This window comes from Amblyraja radiata, chromosome 19, assembly GCF_010909765.2.
Source record: "Amblyraja radiata isolate CabotCenter1 chromosome 19, sAmbRad1.1.pri, whole genome shotgun sequence".
NCBI lineage: Eukaryota > Metazoa > Chordata > Chondrichthyes > Rajiformes > Rajidae > Amblyraja > Amblyraja radiata.
In genome coordinates this window covers 11,232,158-11,255,173 of record NC_045974.1, presented here as the reverse complement: position 1 = coordinate 11,255,173, position 23,016 = coordinate 11,232,158, and the positions used below count along the sequence as shown (strand labels likewise).

Sequence of the window (23,016 nt, the reverse complement as noted above, 5' to 3'; positions counted from 1 at the left end):
CTCAATAGTTCTATGGTACTTTATTACCACATCTACCTGGGTAGAGTGAAATTATTTGTTTTGCATACAATTTAGTAAAATCATGCTATGCATAAGCACAATCATAAGCCCAAGTACAAGGGTGGATAGGGAGAGGAGGTGTTGTAAAAGTTAAACAAAATTAGAGAATTCGATCCTCATACAATGCGGTGCTGTTCTTCCAATTTGCACGTGGCTTTACTTTGGCAATGGAGGAGACCCATGACAGAAAGGTTAGTATGAGAATGGGAAGGGGAGTTCAAGTGGCTGGAAACAGGACATCCAGTAGTCCTTGATGGACCTAGCGTAACCAATGACCTCAAGCAAGGAGCACAGATGACAATAATAAAACAATACTAATAAGTTTATAACAAATCACCCTATTATTAAATTGCTATTTGTTCTGTTTCATGTTAAAAAAAAAAAAAAGATTCCCTCAGACCAATTTGCTGGTCAATTCATTGTAACAAGATAATGATAAACATAATCTGTTTTTTATAAAGATGCAAGAAAAATACAATTAGATTCCTCTACAGTTCATTTTATTTGAATATGGTTTGCATATTTGGTTTACATATTTGCAGGTTTATATGGTTTGTCCAACAGAAATACTTTTTAACCCTGATGACTGCTGGATTTTCTAGTTCAAGATAGTCGGGTGAAAGTTCAATACACTTTTATTCTTTTTGGGTTGGATCAGTTCTTTTTCACTTCCGTCTATTTTGGTAGTCCCGTAGGATAGAGGAAGGCCTCCTTCCATTTTAGTTATGTGGCTGATGAGGCCAAAGTGGGACTCACATATAGTTCAACAGATTTTATTTATACTGTAACGTAGGTCCTTTCTGGTGCGAAACCTGCTGAGGCACTGATGCTGCCTTGCATGACACCAGTCTACACTGACATTGTATCCGTTGTGGACATGTTTGTTATGATGGCAATTTGCATACTATCAGGAAGCATTTGCAAGATGGTGGCACATTTCTGTGTGCATCAAATTGGTGATGGATGCTCCACAGTTCAAGAATGTTACAAGGTCAGACAAAGCATTTGTATATATAGTGGATGCAACTTCCCTGGAACTGTCATGTGAGAAGATCACTTCCATAGTATCTCTTGAAGGATGGGAATCACACTGTGCTCATGTTGTCGACCTCCCCGTGGTGAGCCCTGTCAACTGATGTCAGTCAGGTGAACGACAACAAACAGAGACAGCAGCAAAAATAACAACGAACTACAGCGCCTGGAGGGAGTTACATAACTTCTGCTGCCTCAAACACAAGAAGAAGACACTGTGCTTCATGAGCAGCTCTGTGGCACTGAGAGGAGAAGGTTGACAAAGCCCCGGGAGATCCTGGAGTTCAAATGCAAAGCTTTCATGGATTGGAAACCACATTTCAAGGGGAAAGCTTTAGCAGCACCTGAAGGCCAAGAGATAACCCATAATCTAAAGGCTGTTAGAAGTTATAGAAGTTAAAGGGCTATAGAAGTTTAGTAAATCACTGATAATGATGGCAAGCTGATGTGATTCCATCTCGTTATTATGGCAAATTGTGGCCCAAGCAATGAGGAGCCCACTGCATTGAGAATCAGAATTGAGATGAAATTAAGAACAGATGGACAATATTGTACCATTTGGAAGAAATACTTTGAAGAGCTGCCCATTTGTGACTGTACTCAATGTGGTCAGTTGGTCTTTTCTACAACAAACCATGCCGCCACTCCTAACCGACCAGGAATCAAAAAGCCCATATGCCAACTAAAAAGCAACAAGGCCTTTGGAGCAAGTATTCCATCTGAAGCAGTGAATAACTTAAGTCACAATTTCACAATCTTATCTTCCAAAAGTGTAAAGAGGAGGGCATGCAGTGGACATTAGAGAGGCTGCAATCATGACCCCCTTCAAGAAAGGAAGCAAATGTGATTGCGTTATTTACTGCTACCTGCTACAGGGAAAATCAACGCAAAAGTCCTTGGATGAATCATAATGTGAGAAGGGGGAACCAGGATAATGCGAGAAAACTGCATACTGCCACAGTCACAGTCAACAGGGACCCCGTGAGTAGCATTTCGAATGAGAGATCAGCATTTCTTAGCACCAGTACTTGGTGGTGACAGGATTTTACTTTCTTTGTCTCTACAGTATTAATGTGTTTGCTGCAGTCACCTTTGAGAAAGTTCAATAGTAACTATTATGCACGAGTTGTCATATCAGAACTAATGCTCAATGATGCAAAGCCTAATCTCTTTGGTTTCCCCCTCCCCACATTCCACGCACCTCCCCGCCTTTGAAATGTACTGTTAGAAGACTTTGTGTTAGTTATTTTATTTTGACAGGTGATGAATAAAACCCATAGAGCTGTGCAGTTCGAAAGGTGAAAAAGGTTTCATTCTTAAAATAAATCTTTTGCATTCTGCAAGATGCAATAATAAAATGTATTGATGTGCCTTGCCCGGTTGAATCTTTCACATTTACTCTGCCACATGGAGCAGGTCATGGAAGCTTTATGATCTACGACCAAATCCCTTGGCCATTAATTACGTGTTTACAGCCTATTCAGATGACCTCATATTGAAGCTGCTTGTGTAAAAGAAGTAGACTTGCTAACATTGCAAACCTGAGATTATCTCACTATGAAATTTCCTCCCAAATGATCTCCGCCTACACTTTCAATTAAGATCCACCCACATAAAACCCACTTCTTTGTACATGTTTCTAATCGTTCCTCCTTTACATGCCTCAATGGCACGTATTGGTATGTTGTATTCAAAAGAGAAGTTGCTGCAGAATTGCCAGTTACTTACTGTCATCCATTATGGTACTATATGCATCGGGTTTATGCTACACAGTAAATACCAATGAGGTAATCGATCGGTATCAACTCCAGGCGTGAACAAGGCTTTATTGAGAGAGTATATCAGCATTAACACATGGAAGACATGGGTAAATCTGGACGAGTGTGCAAATTCATTAAAGGCAGTTGAATACCCTATCTCGTCATCTTTTATACACTGCACCTGAGAAAATGACAATACAGTGACAGGGTGGACCAGGCTGATCATGATAAATATAGAGATTCACATACAGTATCATTTTTCTGTTAATTGTGTCAGTGGCAACCTCCAGTATCACCTCAAACGTGGCAGCAAAGCAATGCTTGTACAGCCTAACATGCTTGGGACTACTACATACCAAGTATGTCAGATCTCCATCAGAAAGTTAATTGCTACTAGATACAGTTTAGAAACTAAATCATTTACTTCAACTGTCTTCATCTAGTAAGGGTTTGTAATGAAAGAGAAAAATTATAATGAAGGAAAAAAGGGTAAAATAGGAATTCCCTCTGTAATACCGCACGCATTTCACAACATCTATCTATATTACTAGAAGTCTCATCTTGACCACTTCCTGTCTACGTTGTTAAATACATTTTAGAAAAAACGCTACCCTATATCGCTATGATTTTTTTCGCCATCTTACAAACTGTCCTCCTCTCCTTCAACCGCCCCAAGGTTTTTTACGATCGGTGAAATAATAAAAAAGTTATGACTGTTTAAAAAAATCGTGAGATCAGCAGATTAGTCTTCTCACCTAACAGTCACCATGAAGGTAACAACCATTCCGGCACCCGCGGAGAATAAAGTCTCGGAGGCGGGACTGAGTCTGTGAGCTGCGTGCGGGCAGAGAGCAAGTTGAACTGGAAGCCGCCGAGTGAAGTCGAAGTGGGACCGGGAGCTGCGCGTGAAGCCGAAAATCTGAAGGTGCGGGGTGAGCTGCGTCTGCTGCGACCACCCCCCCCTTTCCCACAACCCTCCCTGTGTTCGCGGGCTGCTGTTTTCCCCGGAGGGGGCTGCTGTGTTCGCGGGCTGATGTGTTCGCGGGCGGGGGCGGCAACCACCATTAGGAGCCAGGTACCGATGAGTGTTGCTGGGCCTTGGAGCCAATGATTGAGTCCGGAGCCGGGACCTGCAGCCGATTGGAGTTGAGGCGCTGAGCCCACACACCACCCTCCCACATACCCCCCCACTTCCCCACACACACCCCCTCCCCCACACATCCGCCCCTCCCCCACACATCCGCCCCTCCCTCCCACCCCCACCCCCCACACCCCCCCCCCCCCCACACCCCCCCCACACACACACCCCTCCCCACACACACACCCCACACGCACACCCCTCCCCACACGCACACCCCTCCCCACACGCACACCCCTCCCCACACGCACCCCCCACCCCACACACCCCAAAAACAAGTTCATTGTAGCGCAAGAGTTGGTGCATTATGCTCCGTGGTCGAGGTACGATTAGGATTGTACAGTTTGGTTTCGGAACCTGATAGTTGTAAGAAAGTAGTTGTTGCTGAACCTGGTAGGGTGCAACTTCAGCCTTCTGCACCTCCTAGCTTATGGTATCAAAGAGAAGAGAGCATGATCCAGTTGATGTGAATACCTTGATAATAGAAGGTAGACAAAAATGCTGGAGAAACTCAGCGGGTGAGGCAGCATCTATGGTGCGAAAGAATAGGCGGCATTTCGGGTCGAGACCCTTCTTCAGTCTGAAGAAGGGTCTCGACCAGATATGTCACCTATTCCTTCGCTCCATAGATGCTGCCTCACCCGCTGAGTTTCTCCAGCATTTTTGTCTACCTTTGATTTTTCCAGCATCTGCAGTTCTTTCTTAAACCTTGACAATAGTATAGTATAGTATAGTATATCTTTATTGTCATTTTCCTGAGTACTCACATACCCAGAGGAAACAAAAAAACGTTGCTCAACCAGTGTCCATTCAGTGTGCAGTAAAAAATAAATAGAAATAAAAATACATATATCATGAACAAATTAAACACTCTACTCTCTACTAAACATCAACAGGCGTTCCGATCGGCAGCGGCACGACAGTGGCTCTGCTGCAGTGTGTCCAGGTTGGTGGTTGGTGCGCGATACTTTGGCAGGGGGCAAAGTCCGTTTATCAGTCTTATAGCCTGCGGGAAGAAGCTGTGGAGCATCCTGCTGGTTTTGCAGCTAATGCTCCTGTACCTCTTCCCAGATGGCAGGATGGAGAATATGTGATGCGATGGGTGGTAGGGGTCTTTGATGATGGAGATGGCTCTGCTGATACATCTCTTCCTGTATATGTCAAGCAGGAAAGGGAGTGGAGCACCAATAATCCTGCTGGCGGTCTTCACAATCCTGTCTAGTTGGTGCCGTTCGTACGCCTTGCAGTTCCCGAACCAGGAAGTGATGTCGTAGGTTAATGTGCTCTCGATTGTCCCCCTATAAAAAGTTCGTAGGTGTGTAGTGGGGAGACCTGCTTTCCGTAGTCTTCGGAGAGGGTGTAGTCGCTGCTGGGCTCTCTTGACCAGTGCTGTGGTGTTGGTCGTGGACGTCAGGTCATCTGACAGGTGGAGTCCTAGGAACTTCACGCTGCTGACCCTTTCCACATCAGCTCCATCGATGTGCAGGGGTGTATGTTGTTGTTTTCCCGCCCTCCTGAAGTCAACCACCATCTCCTTAGTTTTTCCCACGTTGAGAATGAGGTTGTGGGATTTGCACCATCCTGTCAGCAGCTCCACCTCCATCCTGTACGCCGACATCATTGTCACTGATGAGACTCACCACTGTTGTGTCATCAGCGAACTTGTTGATGAAGTTGTTGTTGAGTCTAGCAGCACAGTCGTGTGTAAGCAGACTAAACAGCAGGGGGCTTAGGACACAGCCTTGGGGCGAGCCAGCGCTCACGGCTATGGTTTTGATGTCCTACTGCCCACCCTGACTGTCTGCTGCCGTTGCGATAGAAAGTTCAGGACCCAGTTACATGTGCCAGCATCCACCCCCAATAGCTCCAACTTCTCCACCAGCTGCTGCGGAATGATTGTGTTAAAAGCAGAGCTGAAGTCTATGAAGAGGATCCTGGCATAAGTATTTTTCCGATCAAGGTGTGACAGTACGAGGTTCAGTGTTGTTGAGACTGCGTCCTCTGTGGATCGGTTGGCTCTGTAGGCGAACTGCAGTGGGTCTAGGTCGGCAGGTAGACTATTTTTGATATGCTGCATAACCAGTCGCTCAAAACACTTCATTACTATGGGTGTTAGAGCCATTGGTCGAAAGTCATTATGGCAGGCTGAGTTTGCTTTCTTCGGGACAGGGACGATGGTGTACCTTACGAGGCAGCGCCTCATGTACATGCTTTTGATGGTGGGGAGGTCTAGGACCATGATAGACCAATAGATTGAGGTGGGGTAGTGTTTAGGGTTGTGAAGGGCAGTACAAGAACCTTGATAGTTGATGGGAAGAGGCTGTTCTTGAATCTTGAGATGACGATTCTCAAGAATATGGCCAGGGTCTTGTGGGTTTTTGATTATATTAGCTACCTTCTTGAGCCAGTGTTTCCTGTAGATCTCTTTGATGCCCACCATTTTCTGCAGCCTCCCTTCTTGAGCAATCACACATCCAATCCAGGCCGTGATGCATCCATGCATGATCTCCACCACAGAGATGTAGTATCTTTATTAGTAACTTAAGAAGGATACACATCTCCATTTCAACATCTTAGGGAGGGCAGTAAGTGTCCAGTTGCCAGCATTGACCATAATTGCAACATTTATTAGAAATCCTACAGATAATCATAATTTTAAATGAATCCCCTTTTGCAGATGTGGCCAAATTCACAGATTAAAGCTCTATACTATAAACAAAGGATGCAAGACATCCACAGGACAATCTTACCTTCTGTAGAGTCGGGAGGTTCCACTAAAAAATAGCCAAGCAAGCGGTAAGTTGAAAGTAGTCAATACAAGGATGATCTGAAAAATTGAAAAGGCGTAGTTTATTAAGTGACAGTTTATTGTGATGAAAGAGAAATTAGCAAGTTGTGTCTGCTCTACTCTAGGGGCTCAGGTACCCAACTCCTCAAATAAGTATAACCAGTATACAATCTGTCTAAAGATTTTGTGATTTTATACGTAATATAGTTCAAGGCTCTCAATGTCTCCATTATCTTTCATTCATCATAATCATAATTATAATAATACTTTATTAGCCAAGTATGTTTTGCAACATATGAGGAATTGCATTTGCCATACAGTCATACCAATAAAAAGCAACAGAACACACAAAATATATTTTAACATAAACATTCACCACAGTGACTCCTCCACATTCCTCACTGTGATGGAAGGGTAAAAAAAAGTTAAATCTCTTCCCTTCTTTGTTCTCCCAAAGTTCAGAATTAGGCCATTTGGCTTATTGAGTTAACTCCGCCATTCAGACATGGCAAATCTATCTTTCCCTCTCAACCACATTCTCCTGCCTTCCCTCAATTTCTCACAATAACCCTTGACACCCTTACTAATCAAATCCCGCCTTAAAAAATACCCAAAGGCGGGTTCCACAGCTGTCGGTAGCAATGTATTCCACCCTCTGACTGAATTCCCCCTCGTCTCCTTTCTAAAGGTATGTCCTTTTATTCTGAGGCTGTGCCCCTCTGATCCTAGATTCTCCCTCTAGTGGAGACATCCTCTCCACATGCACCCCATCCAGGTCTTTCACTATTCGGTAAGTGACAATTAGGTCCGTCCATTTTCATTCTACCATCCAGCCAATCTTCTATCTATGCTAGTATCTTCCCTCTAATACCATGAGCTCTCATCTTCTTTAGCTGCCTCATGTACGGCACCTTATTAAAGGCCTTCTGAAAGTCCAAGTAAACAACATCTGCTTACTCTCCTCTGTCTATCCTGCTATTTACTTCCTCAAAGAATTTCCACAGATTCATCAGGCAAGATATCCCCTTCACAAAACCATGTGGCTTTGGTCTATTTAATCATGTGCTTCTAAGTATTCAGAGACCTCATTCTTTATCATTAACCATGATTAGTACGGGTGTCAGAGGTTATGGGGAGAAGGTAGGAGAATGGGGATAGGAGGGAGAGATAGATCAACCATGATTGAATGGTGTAGTAACTTGATGGGCCAAATGGCCTAATTCTACTCCTATCACTTATGATCTTATGATAATGGACATTTGGCACACCGATTGAAAATTTCAGCGTGACTATTTATTGCTTTCCACCACAATGAAGCTGAGAAACATGCTATTCAATGTGGAGTCAGTCAGATGCAACAGATACATTAATGTAGTAAATTTCCATTGCTCAGTGGTGCGTCAGCCAGGTGCTTTTCACCTCAGCTCGCACCCTTTGCCAGAACTGCAAAGCCACAGGAGAGGACTATTACATCAACCAGAAAAGGGAAACATACTGGAGCTACAAACAATGAGCTGGAGGGACTTAGTGGGTCAATTAGCATCTGTGGAAGGAAAAGAATTGTTGGTGCCTTAGGTGAAAATCCTGCCTGGGTTCTGATGCAGGGTTTTAACACAAAATGTCAACAATTCCTTCCCCCATCTGCTCGACCCGTTGAATTCCTCCAGCAATTATTTGTTGTTCCAGATTCAGCATCTGCAGTCTCTTGTGGCCCCATACACAAGACCTGACATATGACTGATGGCTTCTGCACACAGCAACAGGTAACTAGTATCTACTGGTAATTAAAATAAGTCCTCCTCTTTCTCTCTACCTTGCAATCATCTCACAGGAAGAAATTAAATACATTATGGATTATATTTTCTTGCATTATCAAAATATATTGTACAATTCGGGGCTGTGGCAACCTTCACAAGCTTGTCAATTCCCAAAGCTTTCATTCCAGCTCAGTGCTTCTAACTAACCAGTCAATCTGATGCAGCAATTGAGTCTAAAGGGATATCAGCCACTGGGATTGGGATTCTTCTCAGTCACCATCTGTTTATACTGACCAAACAGATATAGAAGAAGCACTTGTGCTGCAGTGGCAGATTCAACTCCAGCAATCTGGGTTCAGTCCTGGTCTCCAAAGCTGTCAATTTGCAAGGTCTCCCTGTGACCACCTAAATATCCTCTGATCTGCTTTCCTCCCAGAACCCAAAGACATGTCCATTGGTTGGTTAATTGGCCAATTCTCTTTAGTATATCAACCATGGGGAGGGGGTAAATGATGGAAATGTATGGATAATAAAATAAAACTATTATAAAATGAGTTATTTTGTTGGTGCATACTTGTAGACTGGGCCTGATTCCATTGTGAGAGTCTGGGACTCAGTGGACACAATGTCATTACTGTATTGTAGTACAGTAATACCGTAAAAGCAGACAGGGAGAGTCCTTACCTAACATGTCTATTTAAAGGGAAATGGAGGGGGGGGGAGGAAGAAAAAAGGGGGACAGGAAGAGAAAAAGCAAGAGGCAAAGAGAGGCAGGGAAGCATAGAGACAGAGAAAAAAAAGACAGAGACAGACAGACAGAGAAAGACAGAGACAGAGAGAGACAGAGAGACAAAGACAGGGAGGCAGAGAAAGAGACAGACAGCAAAGTTTGCACTGTGTATGAAAGGGAGTAGTTCTTAGTAAAAATCCAAATTTTGCGGATGTTAGGAATCTGTAGTAAAATAGGAAACATTGGTACAAGCTGCATCTCAGAAAACAGGTCAGGTTGTATCTCTGGAGACTGTAAGAGAACTATGATAAGTACATTTTAGTTATTTTTTAATTTTTAGAGATAGAGCATGGAAACATGTCCTTCAGCCCACCAAGTCTATGCCAACTATTGATCACTGGTTCACACTAGTTCAACGTTATCCCACTTTCTCGTCCACTCCTTTCACACTAGGGGTAATTTACAGAGGTCAATTAACCTACAAACTTGCATGTCTTTGAGATGTGGGAGGAAATTGGGCACTCGGGGGAAACCGACAAGGTCACAGGGAGAATGTGTAAACTCCACACACACAGCTTCTGAGGTCTGACTCGAACCTGGGTCTCTGGCACCGTGAAACAACAGCTCCACCAGCTGCACCACTGTGATGACAAATGAGACAGCAGAGAACTAGTGTGAATGGATGATCAATCGTCAGTGTGGACTCAATGGGCTGATGGAACAAATTCTATGTTGTCTCTCCAAACTAAGCTAAACTAACTGAGGCAAGCGACAAATAGAAATTCAGGGTTACGTTTAAAGAGTGAATTACAAGCAAACCGCTGTTTTGCCTGGAAAATGGGTTCTGGCGCTGAATGAAGGGAAAAGATAAAGCAGCAAGTGTAGCATGTATGGTTGCACAGGAAGATACCTTACGAAAGGGAATGGGGTTCAGTGGGGATTAAAGAGTAGGCGACAGCATCCCAAAGACAATTGTCCTTTTTAAAAGCTGAAATGGGAGCGGGAGGGGAAAGGGAAATTAAGCCAGAAATGTCCAAAATTATGGGAGGTTGATCCATTGAATGTGAAAGCTGGAAGTCAAGAAGAAATAGAAAAAATGATTAGGCCATTTGGTCCATCGAATCTGCTCTGCAGATTCGGGGAATCCTCTTGTTCTGGTCAGGATTAGAAGTGAGCTTAAAAGACCATAGTCACAAGCCTGAGCAAGCCTCACCAAAGTAGACAGGATGGAGAAACCCAAAAATATTCAATGGTGTTGCTCTAGGAAGCAGGTTGGGAGAAATCGGTGGTCCCACTGGACATATGCCAGGTTAACCTCTTTGCCCTATTTGACATGGTTAACTTTAGATTGCTAAACAGTTGGTGAGGCCTTGTCTTTAGTTCATCCAGCCTTCAAAGCTGTTGGTTAAATTTAAAATCTATGAAAGTCTTTGACATTTGCAAAGGAGGAAATACTAAATATTAATCTGTGGGACCGGGGAAAGACTGAAACAGTGGAAAGGCTCCTCAGCACTTGCTTTGCATGTTTATAAATTAACTATGAAATGCTTCTCTTAAATCTAGCACTTGGTATTTGGGTTACAGCAAGGCTCAGTGCTGGGACTGCAGCTATTTACAATATACATTAATGATTAAGATGAAGGGATTAAAAGTAACATTAGCAAATTTGCTGATTACACAAAGCTGGGTGTCAGAGTGAACTGTGAAGAGAACTGTGAGGATGCTGGGTGACTTGAACAGGTTGGGTGAGTGGGCAGATGCATGGCAGATGCAGTTTAATGTGAAACAATGTGAGGTCATCCACTTTGGTGGCAAAAACAGGAAGGCAGATTATTATCTGAATGGTGTCAAGTTGGGAAAAGGGGAAGTACGAGATCTGGGGGGTCCTTGTTCATCAGTCATTGAAAGTAAGCATGCAGGTACAGCAGGCAGTGAAGGAAGCGAATGGCATGTTGGCCTTCATAACAAGATGAGTTGAGTATAGGAGCAAAGTGGTCCTTTTGCAGTTGTACAGGGCCCTAGTGAAACCACACCTGGAGTATTGTGTGCAATTTTGGTCTCCAAATTTGAGGAAGAACATTTTTGCTATTGAGGCAGTGCAGCGTAGGTTCACAAGGTTAATTCCCGGGATGGCGGGACTGTCATATGTTGATAGAATGGAACGGCTGGGCTTGTATACTCTGGAATTAAGAAGGATGAGAGGTGATCTTATTGAAACATATAAGACTATTAAGGTTTTGGACACGCTAGACGCAGGAAACATGTTCCCGATGTTGGGGGAGTCCAGAATCAGAGCCCACAGTTTAAGAATAAAGGGTAAGCCATTATCTGTATGCTTTCAAGGGAGAGTTGGATAGAGCTCTTAAATAGCGAAATCAGGGGATATGGGGAAAAGGCAGAAACGGGGTACTGAGTGTGGATGATCGGCCATGATCACAGTGAATGGCAGTGCTGGCTTGAATGGCCTACTCCTGCACCTATTGTCTATTGTCTATTCATACAAGAATTATCGCCTAATCACATTACTGGCTTTTATTCCAAACTAGCAGAAAACAGATGTTTGCTCCCTGACCACAATCATAAACACTTGTGCACCATTTTCTGAACACGAGTGCGCAGAAGACATTTGCTTCCAAACTTCTGCCAAATATTTCTCACAAAACAATTGGTGATTTGCTGAGGATAATCAGCTGGGCAACACTGCCAATGTTTTTCTTTTCTTCTCATAGTTAAAGTACTTATTTAACCTCTGCTCCTCCAACACCTCACCTATGGAAGTTCAATCAATGTCACAAGCTCAGATCCTGTTAATTTGTACAATAGTTCGTGCTTATCTGATTGTGCTACCAGACTTTATATCCAAAAGAGGATATATTGTCCCTCTTAAAGATATGGATCAGTAAAAGAACCTGGTCCAGCTGTTGCCCTATAGGTGCAATTTTATTGTAAATATATTTTGGTATTGATTGAGTTAAAATACACGCAATCTAGAAGGGTAATTCAATTCATAAACTTTGTTTTGGAGGTTTGAGAGTTAATTAAGCTAACTTTTTATTTGTTAGTAAACATATCCAAGTACCAAAATGCCAGTCCATACCGAGAATTATGAATTTTCATTTCAATTCTTGAAATAAAATCAGCACTCGTTTTCAAAAATGATTTCATCAAATCATAATCCACAATAGTTATAACAATTGCCTCCTTTCATTCTGCACCATATTATAGGTGCATATACTTCCCTCTAAATTCATGTTATCATGCAATTTACATCACTATTTACTTCACGAGAGGAGTGATTTTGTGGCTTTCACTTCCAGTTTATGCTCCACAACAAAAGCAAAATATTGTGTTGAATTATGCATGTTCTGTGCCTTCCCTTTGCACCTGACCCCACCCTCCCAAACCAGAAACACTAAAATCTGTACCTTTGTGGGTCTAACTGACCTTGAGCCGTCATGTTGGTATCAGTCGCATGATGTCAACCAGGAGCGAAAGCCAAGGCTGGCTCGTGAGCCCTCTAATGACCTATTTACTACTTGCGTTGCCAAAGGCCTTATGGAATGCTTTTAAAATCAGAGATTTTTTAAAGGAACATTTTAAATTGATTTGAATAAATAAGTTAAAAAATATATATTAAAAAATTAAATATTAACTGCTATCATTTAAGAGATCATGTTTAATAGTTAACTGATACAAATTAGTTTAAAAACATAAATATCATTTAAAATAAACGGTGATCACTTTTCGATTTCATTCTCATTCAAATGTTCATGCTGCTGCTCTGCTCTGCTCCACCTTCTGTCTGGAATTGACTTTCTCAGGTGTCTCTAAACTTTCTTCCAATCTTTCCCGCTGCAGTGCTGCTCCATCTCCGGTCTGGAAACTGTCTATCTCGGCGGTCCTGCGGTTCACGTTCAAACTTTCCCTCCGCACCTTTGCTCTGTCTCCGTCCTCGCGCTGCTCTTTTCCAGTTTTACGTGACCACCCAATGTGAAACATAATTATGATCATGATGGTGTTGCACTGCATCACTCTGGAAAATCAACCCTGTACATCTCAGAATAAAGAGCATTGCCTTGAGAAGACGTTTTTGGTTCCAGCTACACATGCGATGGTCTCTCTCCTACTATGATGCTACCTTTCATCAAAATTCAGCTAGATTATTTCCAAACCCGATGATGTCTTTTGTGGCATCCATGGAATGGTCTTTGTTTCAGTTTTACTTGCACATGATCTCAATGATTTTTAATTTGGTATCTCAACAGCTGCATGAATGCTGCTTCCTGCACTCATGAAGAATTCAAAGATGCCTTCACTTTTAAGGCAAGTGCTCTGAGCTTAATATGGTCATCTATGATTTTTACCTTCCATTTTCATACCTCTCTGTTTCCATCGCAGGAGTTATGCTGGCAACCAACTCCCAGCACAAATTTACAGACCTTAATTATACTTCTTCCCAGCCTGCCCCTTGTAAGGACTCAATTCAATTCTCTCCTTCTTCAGTTGCAATTGCTCCAATGATGTGACGTTGCACAACAGAGCCTCTGGAACATTTTCCTTCTTCCTTATCAGTGCCATCCATTCCACCAAACCAGATAGACCTCTTAAACACACCCCATCTATTTCCTGCATATCTTTTCTCATCTCTTTTCCTCCTGGACAGATCAAGAAGTCAGTTCCTCAGACTTTATCTTCCACCTCACCAGTCTCTACATTCAACAGATGATCCGTCATAATATTCCAACTGCAACAAGATTACACCATCAGACATACATTCCATTCCTCTTTCAGCATTTCCAAAGGGATTGCTCTCTGTGAATCCTTGGTCTGCCCTTGCCAATAATTTGTCACCATACGGCACTCTCCCAATGCAACTTATATGAGATTTTTTTCCTTTCACCTCTTCCCTTCTCACCATCCAGGGTACCAAACATTCTTTCCTGTTGAAGTAGAAGGCCATTTTTTCCAATCGGTTATATGGCGTTCAGTGTTCACAGTAGACAATAGACAATAGGTGCAGGAGTAGGCCATTCGGCCCTTCGAGCCAGCACCAACATTCAATGTGATCATGGCTGATCATCCCCAATCAATAGACAATAGACAATAGACAATAGGTGCAGGAGTAGGCCATTCGGCCCTTCGAGCCAGCACTGCCATTCAATGTGATCATGGCTATTCATCCCCAATCAGTACCCCATTCCTGCCTTATCCCCATATCCTCTGACTCCGTTATCTTTAAGAGCCCTATCTAGCTCTCTCTTGAAAGTATCCAGAGAACTGGCCTCAGAGGCAGAGAATTCCACAGACTCACAACTCTCTATGAGAAAAAGTGTTTCCTCGTCTCTGTTCTAAATGGCTTACTCCTTATTCTTAAACTGTGGCCCCTGGTTCTGGACTCCCCCAACATCGGGAACATGTTTCCTGCCTTTAGCGTGCCTAAACCTTTAACAATCTTATATGTATCAATTAGATTCCCTCTCATCCTTCTAAACTCCAGAGTATACAAGCCCAGCCGCTTCATTCGCTCAGCATATGACAGTCCTGCCATCCCGGGAATTAACAATGTAAACTTACACTGCACTCCCTCAATAGCAAGAATGTCCTTCCTCAAATTAGGGGACTTTTTTGTACGGTCTAGCCTGTTGACGACATTATTTCACCTCTCCTCCTTGGTCCACCTATCACCGTTCCTCAAATTCTCTGCTACCTAGAATAACTTGTTTCTCCTTTTCTTAGTCCTGATGATCATGGACCTGAAATATTAATTGTTTCTCTTTCCACTGATGCTCCCTGATCTCCTGAGTTTAATTTAAATTGCTTCCAGCATATTGTGTTTTAATTTAAGATTTCCTGCATTTGCAGTTTTGATTGATTTTCAATTTTAATCCAAACTAAACTGTCACAAACATTACATTTTCATAATATTTCTTGCTTGAGCCCTATGGTTTAAAGAGCACTATTACTCTCACTTGCAACTTTTCACACTCTTTTGCAGAACACACTAAAAACTGAGTGTTCATTCTAACAACTCCATCTGATTACCGATGAGACTATTATTGAGCTACACTGCTATTTTAGCAACTGGGAATGTCTGTCGGAAAATAGGCATGAATAGGCATCACGTTAGGAGAAATACATAAAGAATTATGACTCGAGACCGCATTCTCCAAAATGTACAGGACCTAAGTTCCTATGTCAATCTCTTCAAGAAGCAGTGCCTACAGCAACTGTAATCTACTACCTTCTCCAGCCTCATAAACAACCTTACATCAATTCAGAGGTTAGGTCATTGCCACTCTCAACCTCCAATCCTCAAGATAATTCCAGGCAACTGTTGCTGATCTATGCCATTTATCACCATCTGCAGTTCATCACAATATACTAGGTCACTTGCGAATAACAGATTTTCTCTATTTCTCTATGCGAATATGCATAAAAGTATGTGTATTTACCTTTTTATACTTTACAAAACTTTTGAAACTTTGGAAAAGCTAGTAATCTCTCAAAGAACTTTTATAGTGTCCCTCAGAACGTGGAGCTCTTCATGAATTATGAAATATTCCAGTCACTCAATCGTTGTGGTCAACCATTATGGGGAACTTTCTTACGGACATTCTTATGAATCATTTCTTCTATGGTGATCACAGCTACTTACATCCATCTTCTCATTAAAGGACTTCCTGCTATTGTGCCATCTCAAGTCACTGAAACTAAGCACTACTGTAATTAAAAACATTGGGGTCTAAGTTGAGATTTCTTGTCCCTTCCTCAAAATGGGATTTTGAAGTCTGAACTACTCTGGAGGGCGTCCAATACTCTTCAGTACTCACCCAGTTTATCATTATCTGGAGCTCACTGCACCAATTAGCTGAGCTCCCACATGAGGACATCCAGCAAGTGAAGGAGAAAATATGGGAAAACCCAGAGGGGAAAAGTAAGCCGCAGGGATGTGGGCAGCTGGTGGTCATGGTGGGAAGAAGAGAAAGAGAAAGAAAAAAGAGGAGAGGCACCATTAGTTTCTCTTACACTAGGTTCCTTCAGAAATCCAAATTGCAGACAGTGCAGGAGTGAAGTCCTATTTGGGTAGGTGATCAGGAATGTCTTCAACCCCACAGATTCTCATGCCATTCCGCAAGCAGTTTCTGTATCAGTCAAAGATATCTGCCATGCTGAACTAATTCCTTATTAGTACAACAGCAGGCAGTTGTACGCATCCAGAAAAGGCCTCTGGCGACTATTCGAATACCTCCATTATCCTTCAGCTGACCACAGAAGCACAACTGCTGATAAACATGCGTACAATTGCAGAATTGCTTATTTACTGAAAAGAAGGTTTATCTTATCATCTCTGTGGCTTCTACACATGGACTCACTGTGGCAGGCACACAACAAAAGACACAAAAGAATGCAAGGAAAAATTATTTTGCTCATAAATACGTCATTCTTCCATGGTTCATTTGTCAATAACTGATAGAAATTCGGCAGTTTCCATTTACGTCAGCCTGAATGCATTACTTTTGTAACTATCAGAATTGATAATGACCCTCATATCAAACAGTTCATAGAAACATAGAAAATAGGTGCAGAAGTAGGCCATTTGGCCCTTCGAGCCTGCTCCGCCATTCAATATGATCATGGCTGATCATTCAACTCAGTATCCTGTACCTGCCTTCTCCCCATACCCCCTGATCCCTTTAGCCACAAGGACCACATCTAACTCCCTCTTAAATATAACCAATGAACTGGCCTCAACTACCTTCTGTGGCAGAGAGTTCCAGAGATTCACCACTCTCTGTGTGAAAAATGTTTTTCTCATCTCGGTCCTAAAGGATTTCCCCTTTATCCTTAAACTGTGACTCCTTGTCCAGGACTTCCCCAACATCGGGAACAATCTTCCTGCATCTAGCCTGTCCAACCCCTTAAGAATTTTGTAAGTTTCTATTAGATCCCCCCTCAATCTTCTAAATTATAGTGAGTACAAGCCGAGTCTATCCAGTCTTTCTTCATATGAAAGTCCTGACATCCCAGGAATCAGTCTGGTGATTCCTTTCCATACAGCACCAAAATGGGTTCATCGGTCCACCACATCTGCGCTGACCATGATGCCAGGCATCATTGTCAGACATATTTAAAGTTTTCCTTGCCTTTTCAGATTTGGAATTATTACGGTCCAAATTAGGCAATGAAAACAGTACCTTGTGTTTATCAAATCTTCATTTAAATTGATCTGCTTAAATGGAAACAAAACTGGGTGGCGTCTGCAATGGCTACCTCGCCAACGTCTGTCCTTTCTTCTGTTTTTGTTATTTTAAGTACATGTTAAAGAATATGTTTTAGTGTTCCTTGATTTGTTTTGTGTGGGGGCTGGGGAAAACTTTTTTCAATCTCTTACCTCGACGGAGATGCAATTTTTTTCCCGTATCATATCTTCGTCCCCACTATGGCCTAACATCGTGCAGTGGTGCGGCCTTTCCTGGAGACCGACCCGGCGCTTCAACCACGGGCGCGGCGCGGACTTACCATCGTGGAGCTTGCGATCCCTTTGCTGGGGATCGACTGCGGAGAGCTCTAACTGCGGATCTGTGGACTTTAACATCGTGGAGCTTGCGTTTCCTGGTTAGTGACCGATTCGGGAGCTCCAAGCCACGGAGAGTTTCAACCGTCCCGACAAGGGAGTTTCGATCACCCCGACGTGAGGGCTTTGGATCGCCGGCTGCAGGAGCTTTGATATCCCCGACTGCAGAGGGTTCGACAGCCCTGACCACGGAAGAATAATGAAGGAGAAGATTGGACTTTATTACCTTCCATCACAGTGAGGAACGCGGGGAGCCACTGTGGTGGATGTTTATGTTACATTTTAGTTTATGTGTCTGTGTGAGTTGTTGCTTTTTACTTAGTATGGCTGTATTGTAACTCAAATATCACTGTACCTTAATTGGTACATGTGACAATAAACTGACCTTGAAACATTGAAAAACTGTTATTTAGGTAGCAATGAAGAATGAAGTTGATTCAATTGAGATATCGATGTACAGATAATGCTCAACAATCCCTCCCTGAAGCTTATATGAGCACCAGATGCAACAGCGTGAGGTCATAGCCAATGTAATTGGAAGCATTTCTGCAGTTAGTGAAGTTAAATTTTGGCATTCTGTAAACCGTTCAGAATTTAAGGATGAGAGACCCTCATTCCTGTATGAAGTGACTGTTACTCCTTCTACTCTGGTGCAGTAGAAAGTATCCTGACCGGAAACATCTCGATCTGGTTTGGAACAGCTCTGCCCAGGACAGCAAGGCTTTGCAGAGAATAGCACCATGGGAACTACACCACCCTCCCCCCCCCCCCAAGGCAGGACCTATACATCAGGAGGTGCAGATCCAGAGCCAGCAAGATCATGAAGGACCCCTACCACCCCAGCAACGGACTGTTCCAGCTGCTACGGTCAGGCAAGCGCTCAGCTGTCACGCTGCGAAAACAGAGAGGATGAGACGGAGTTTCTTCCTACAGGCCATCAGGAATGTAAACTCTGAACTCACGGGGCGTAATTACTGTTGTGTCTTTTTTTAATGTAAATACTGGTTTTGTTCTGTTGTTCAGTTGTTTCGCAGGTATTGCCACTTTCATTTCACTGTACATCTTGTATGTGTATGTGACAAATAAAGTTGACTTGACTCGACTACCTATTCTTTGCAATTTTGGCCGTACACTGAGGCAAATTGAGGAGATGGAACCTTGAAATGCAATTTACTTTTAAAATGTCTGGCTCCTTGTAACTGTTGGAGAGGGAGTTGGAAGAATTAATCCCGGAGCTTGGAGATAATGACTTGCTGATCAAGTGGTCAATGTTCCAATCAGAGACAGGAAAACATAGTGGTGAGTTTAGGGTGTACAATTCTTATCTTCAAATACTCCATTGCCTAGTTTCAGAATTATGGCACAGCTTGAGATGAACTCAGCTGACATTTTCTCTCAGGCATGTCTACCCATGTCTAAACACTACTAGATGTTTAAACTGGCAGGCATGACTAAACACTAGTAGCTTAGCTACAGAAATGGGCAGAACAAAGGCTGATGGATATTAATCAATGCAAGTGTGAGGTGTTGCACTTGGAAGGTCAAATGTAAGGTGAAGATATACGGTTGATGGCAACACACGTAACAACAACAGACGGATCTTGGGGTCAAAGTCCAAAATTGCTTGAAAGTTGCAGCGCAAGTAAATAGAGTGGTAAAACAAAAGGCATATGATATACTTGCCTTCATTGATTGGTACTTTGAGTATAAGAGCCAGGAAATAGTGATGCAGCTTTAAAATAATTTGGTTAGGCTGCATTTGGAGTATTGCATTTAGCTCTGGTTGCCCCATTAGGATGTGGAGGCGTGGGAGAGGGTGCAGGAGAGGTTTACCAGAATCCTGCCTGGAATAGGGGCTATATGTTGAGGCTGGACAAACTTTGCATTACTTTCTCTGAGGGTGATGGAAGATCTGATAGAAGTATATAAAATCCAGAGAAGTAAACTATCAGAACAATTTTTTCTCAGAGTTGAAATGTCAAAGGCAAGAGGCTACAGCTTTATGGTGAGAGGGGCAATGTTTAAAGCAGATGTGCGAGGCAAGTTTTACACTGAAGGTGAGATGGGCCTAGAACATGCTGCTGCCAGCATGGAGGCAGATAACCATATAATCATATACGTAACCATATAACAATTACAGCACGGAAACAGGCCATCTCGACCCTTCTAGTCCGTGCCGAACACATAATCTCCCCTAGTCCCATATACCTGCGCTCAGACCATAACCCTCCATTCCTTTCCCATCCATATAACTATCCAATTTATTTTTAAATGATAAAAACTAACCTGCCTCCACCACCTTCACTGGAAGCTCATTCCACACAGCTACCATTCTCTGAGTAAAGAAGTTCCCCCTCATGTTACCCCTAAACTTCAGTCCCTTAATTCTCAAGTCATGTCCCCTTGTTTGAATCTTCCCTACTCTCAGTGGGAAAAGCTTTTCCACGTCAACTCTGTATCCCTCTCATCATTTTAAAAACCTCTATCAAGTCCCCCCTTAACCTTCTGCGCTCCAAAGAATAAAGCCCTAACTTGTTCAACCTTTCTCTGTAACTTAGTTGCTGAAACCCAGACACACTAGTGACATTTAAGAGACGCAGGGAATGGAGGATATGTTTAGGTAGATGGATTGGTTTACCTTGGCATCATGCTCACCACAGTGATTGTGTGTCAAAAGATGCGTTCCTGTACTGTACTTTTCTATGTTTTAAGTTCTATGTTCCTACAGGAAAATTTAAGTTGAGATTTTCTAATCGGCACACCACTTTCCATATAAGCAAAAACAACATTCCTTCGCTATTGCCTTTGGCAACATTTAAAGACAGCAACAGTGTTTTAATCTTCCTATCTAGGAGAAAATGAATTTCCAAGTGATCAGCATTCCTTTTTTCCCCCATTCTAATAGAAGGCTTGTTATCTAAACTTCAATGTTGTTGTCAATAGAGGCTGCAGCATACTGTTGTCAATAGAGGCTGCAGTATATTTTTTCCATCATTTTCTTTTATTATTATTCTCCAGATGTTTTGATCAAGTCTTTCTCTCTCGCTCGTGATTATTGGACTCCTTCAATGTTAGCGTCTTGAGCATTTGCAACTTAAAATATGTCACCATTTGTTGGTCAACATTTGTGCATGCCCTTTGATTTAGCACTCCTTTTTCAAAAATTTCTGCCTTTCCACCTCTCACTCCTTCATGTACACACAGACACTGTAGATGCTTGAATCTTGCAAAGAGCACTGGAGTAACTCAGCAGGTCAGGCAACATCATTGGAGGATATAGATTAGTGACGTTTCGGGTTGCGTCCCATCTTCAGATTCTAAAGAAGGATCTCACCCCAAATTGTTGCTATTCATGTCCTCCAGAGATGGTGCATGACTGGATAGGTTTCTCCCAACTTTGTATTCTCACTCATTAATAGTAGCTTTTAAACAATGATCATCGATCAAGCATTTGTTCATATGCCCAAATATTCGTTTTGTGATTTGGTGTCAAATGTAGTTTAATAATATTTGGATGATGTTTTGCTATAGAAATATAGAAAATAGGTGCAGGAGTAGGTCATTCAGCCCTTCGAGCCAGCACCGCCATTCAATTTGATCATGGCTGATTATCCAAAATCTGTACCCCGTTCCTGCTTTCACCCCATATCCCTTGATTCCAGTAGAACTAAGAGCTGTATCTAACTCTCTCTTTAATACATCTATGCTAAAAGCTCTGTACAAATGCAAAATACATAGTATTGCAATATATTGTGGTTATTTGAAAAGGCAGAAATATGTACAAATTTCCAAGTACAATTGAATACATTATTACGTGAGAGTTTTATAGCACAGAAGTTTCGTTTTTTAGTTTAATAAATTTGCAGCAGTGTATTTTATTTTATTTGATTCATATAATCTTACATTTTATTGAAGCTGGGTTAAATAAACTTAATAGAAACATAGACATAGAAAATATGTGCAGGAGGAGGCCATTTGGCTCTTCGAGCCAGCACCGCCATTCATTGTGATCATGGCTGATCATCCACAATCAGTAACCATGCCCGCCTTCTCCCCATATCTTTTGATTCCGCTAGCCCCAAGAGCTCTATCTAACTTTCTTTTAAATTCATCCAGTACATTGGCTTCTACTGCCTTCTGTGGCAGAGAATTCCACAAATTCACAACTCTCTCGGTGAAAAAGTTTTTCTCATCTCAGTTTTAAATGGCCTCCCCTTTATTCATAGATTGTGGCCCCTGCTCTGGACTCCCCCAACATTTGGGAACATTGGGAACATTCTTCCTGCATCTAGCTTGTCCAGTCCTTTTATAATTTTATGCGTTTCTATAAGATGCCCTCTCATCCTTCTAAATTGCAGTGAATACAAGCCCAGTCTTTCCAATCTTTCCTCAAATGGCTGTCCCGCCATCCCGGGGATTAACCTCGTGAACCTATGCTGCGCTGTCTCAAGAGCAAGGATGTCCTTCCTCAAATTAGGAGACCAAAACTGCACACAATATTCCAGAAGGGCCTCTTTACTCCTACACAAATCCTCTCGTTATGAAGGCCAACTTCACTGCCTGCTGTACCTGCATGTTTACTTTCGGTGACTGGTGTACAAGGACACCCATGTCTCGTTGCACTTCCCTTTTTCATAATCTGACACCATTGAGATAATAATCTGCCTCCTTGTTCTTGCTGCCAAAGTGGATAACCTCACATTTATCTACATTATACTGCATCTGCCCACTCACTCAACCTGTCCAAGTCACCCTGCAATCTCCTAGCATCCTCTTCGCAGTTCACACTGCCACCCAGGTTTGTGTCATCTGCAAATTTGCCAGTGTTACTTTTAATTCCATTATCTAAATCATTAATATATATTGTAAATAGTTGCGGTCCCTGCACCGAGCCTTGTGGCACTCGCTTTCTGAAAGTCCAGATACACTACATCACTGGCTCTCCTTCATTCATTTTACTTGTCACATCCTCAATAAATTCCAGAAGATTAGTCAAGCAGGATTTCCCCTTCATAAATCCATGCTGACTTGGACCAATCCTTTTACTGCTATCCAAATGCGCCGTTATTACTTCTTTAATAATTGACGCCAACATCTTCCCCACCACCGATGTCAGGCTAATTGTTCCATAATTCCCCATTTTCTCTCTCGCTCTTTTCTTGAAAAGTGGGATAAC

The 23,016-nt window shown here is 42.4% G+C and overlaps 1 protein-coding gene across 1 annotated transcript in view; it reads right to left on the bottom strand.

Moving 5' to 3' along the window:
- LOC116983823 (sortilin-like) overlaps positions 1-23,016 on the bottom strand; it is a 103,555-nt gene that overhangs the window by 44,755 nt on the left and 35,784 nt on the right. Inside the window, exon 3 of the mRNA XM_033037666.1 lies at positions 6,741-6,817. Coding sequence (XP_032893557.1) covers positions 6,741-6,817 — 77 coding nt within the window. The remainder of the gene's footprint in view (positions 1-6,740; positions 6,818-23,016) is intronic.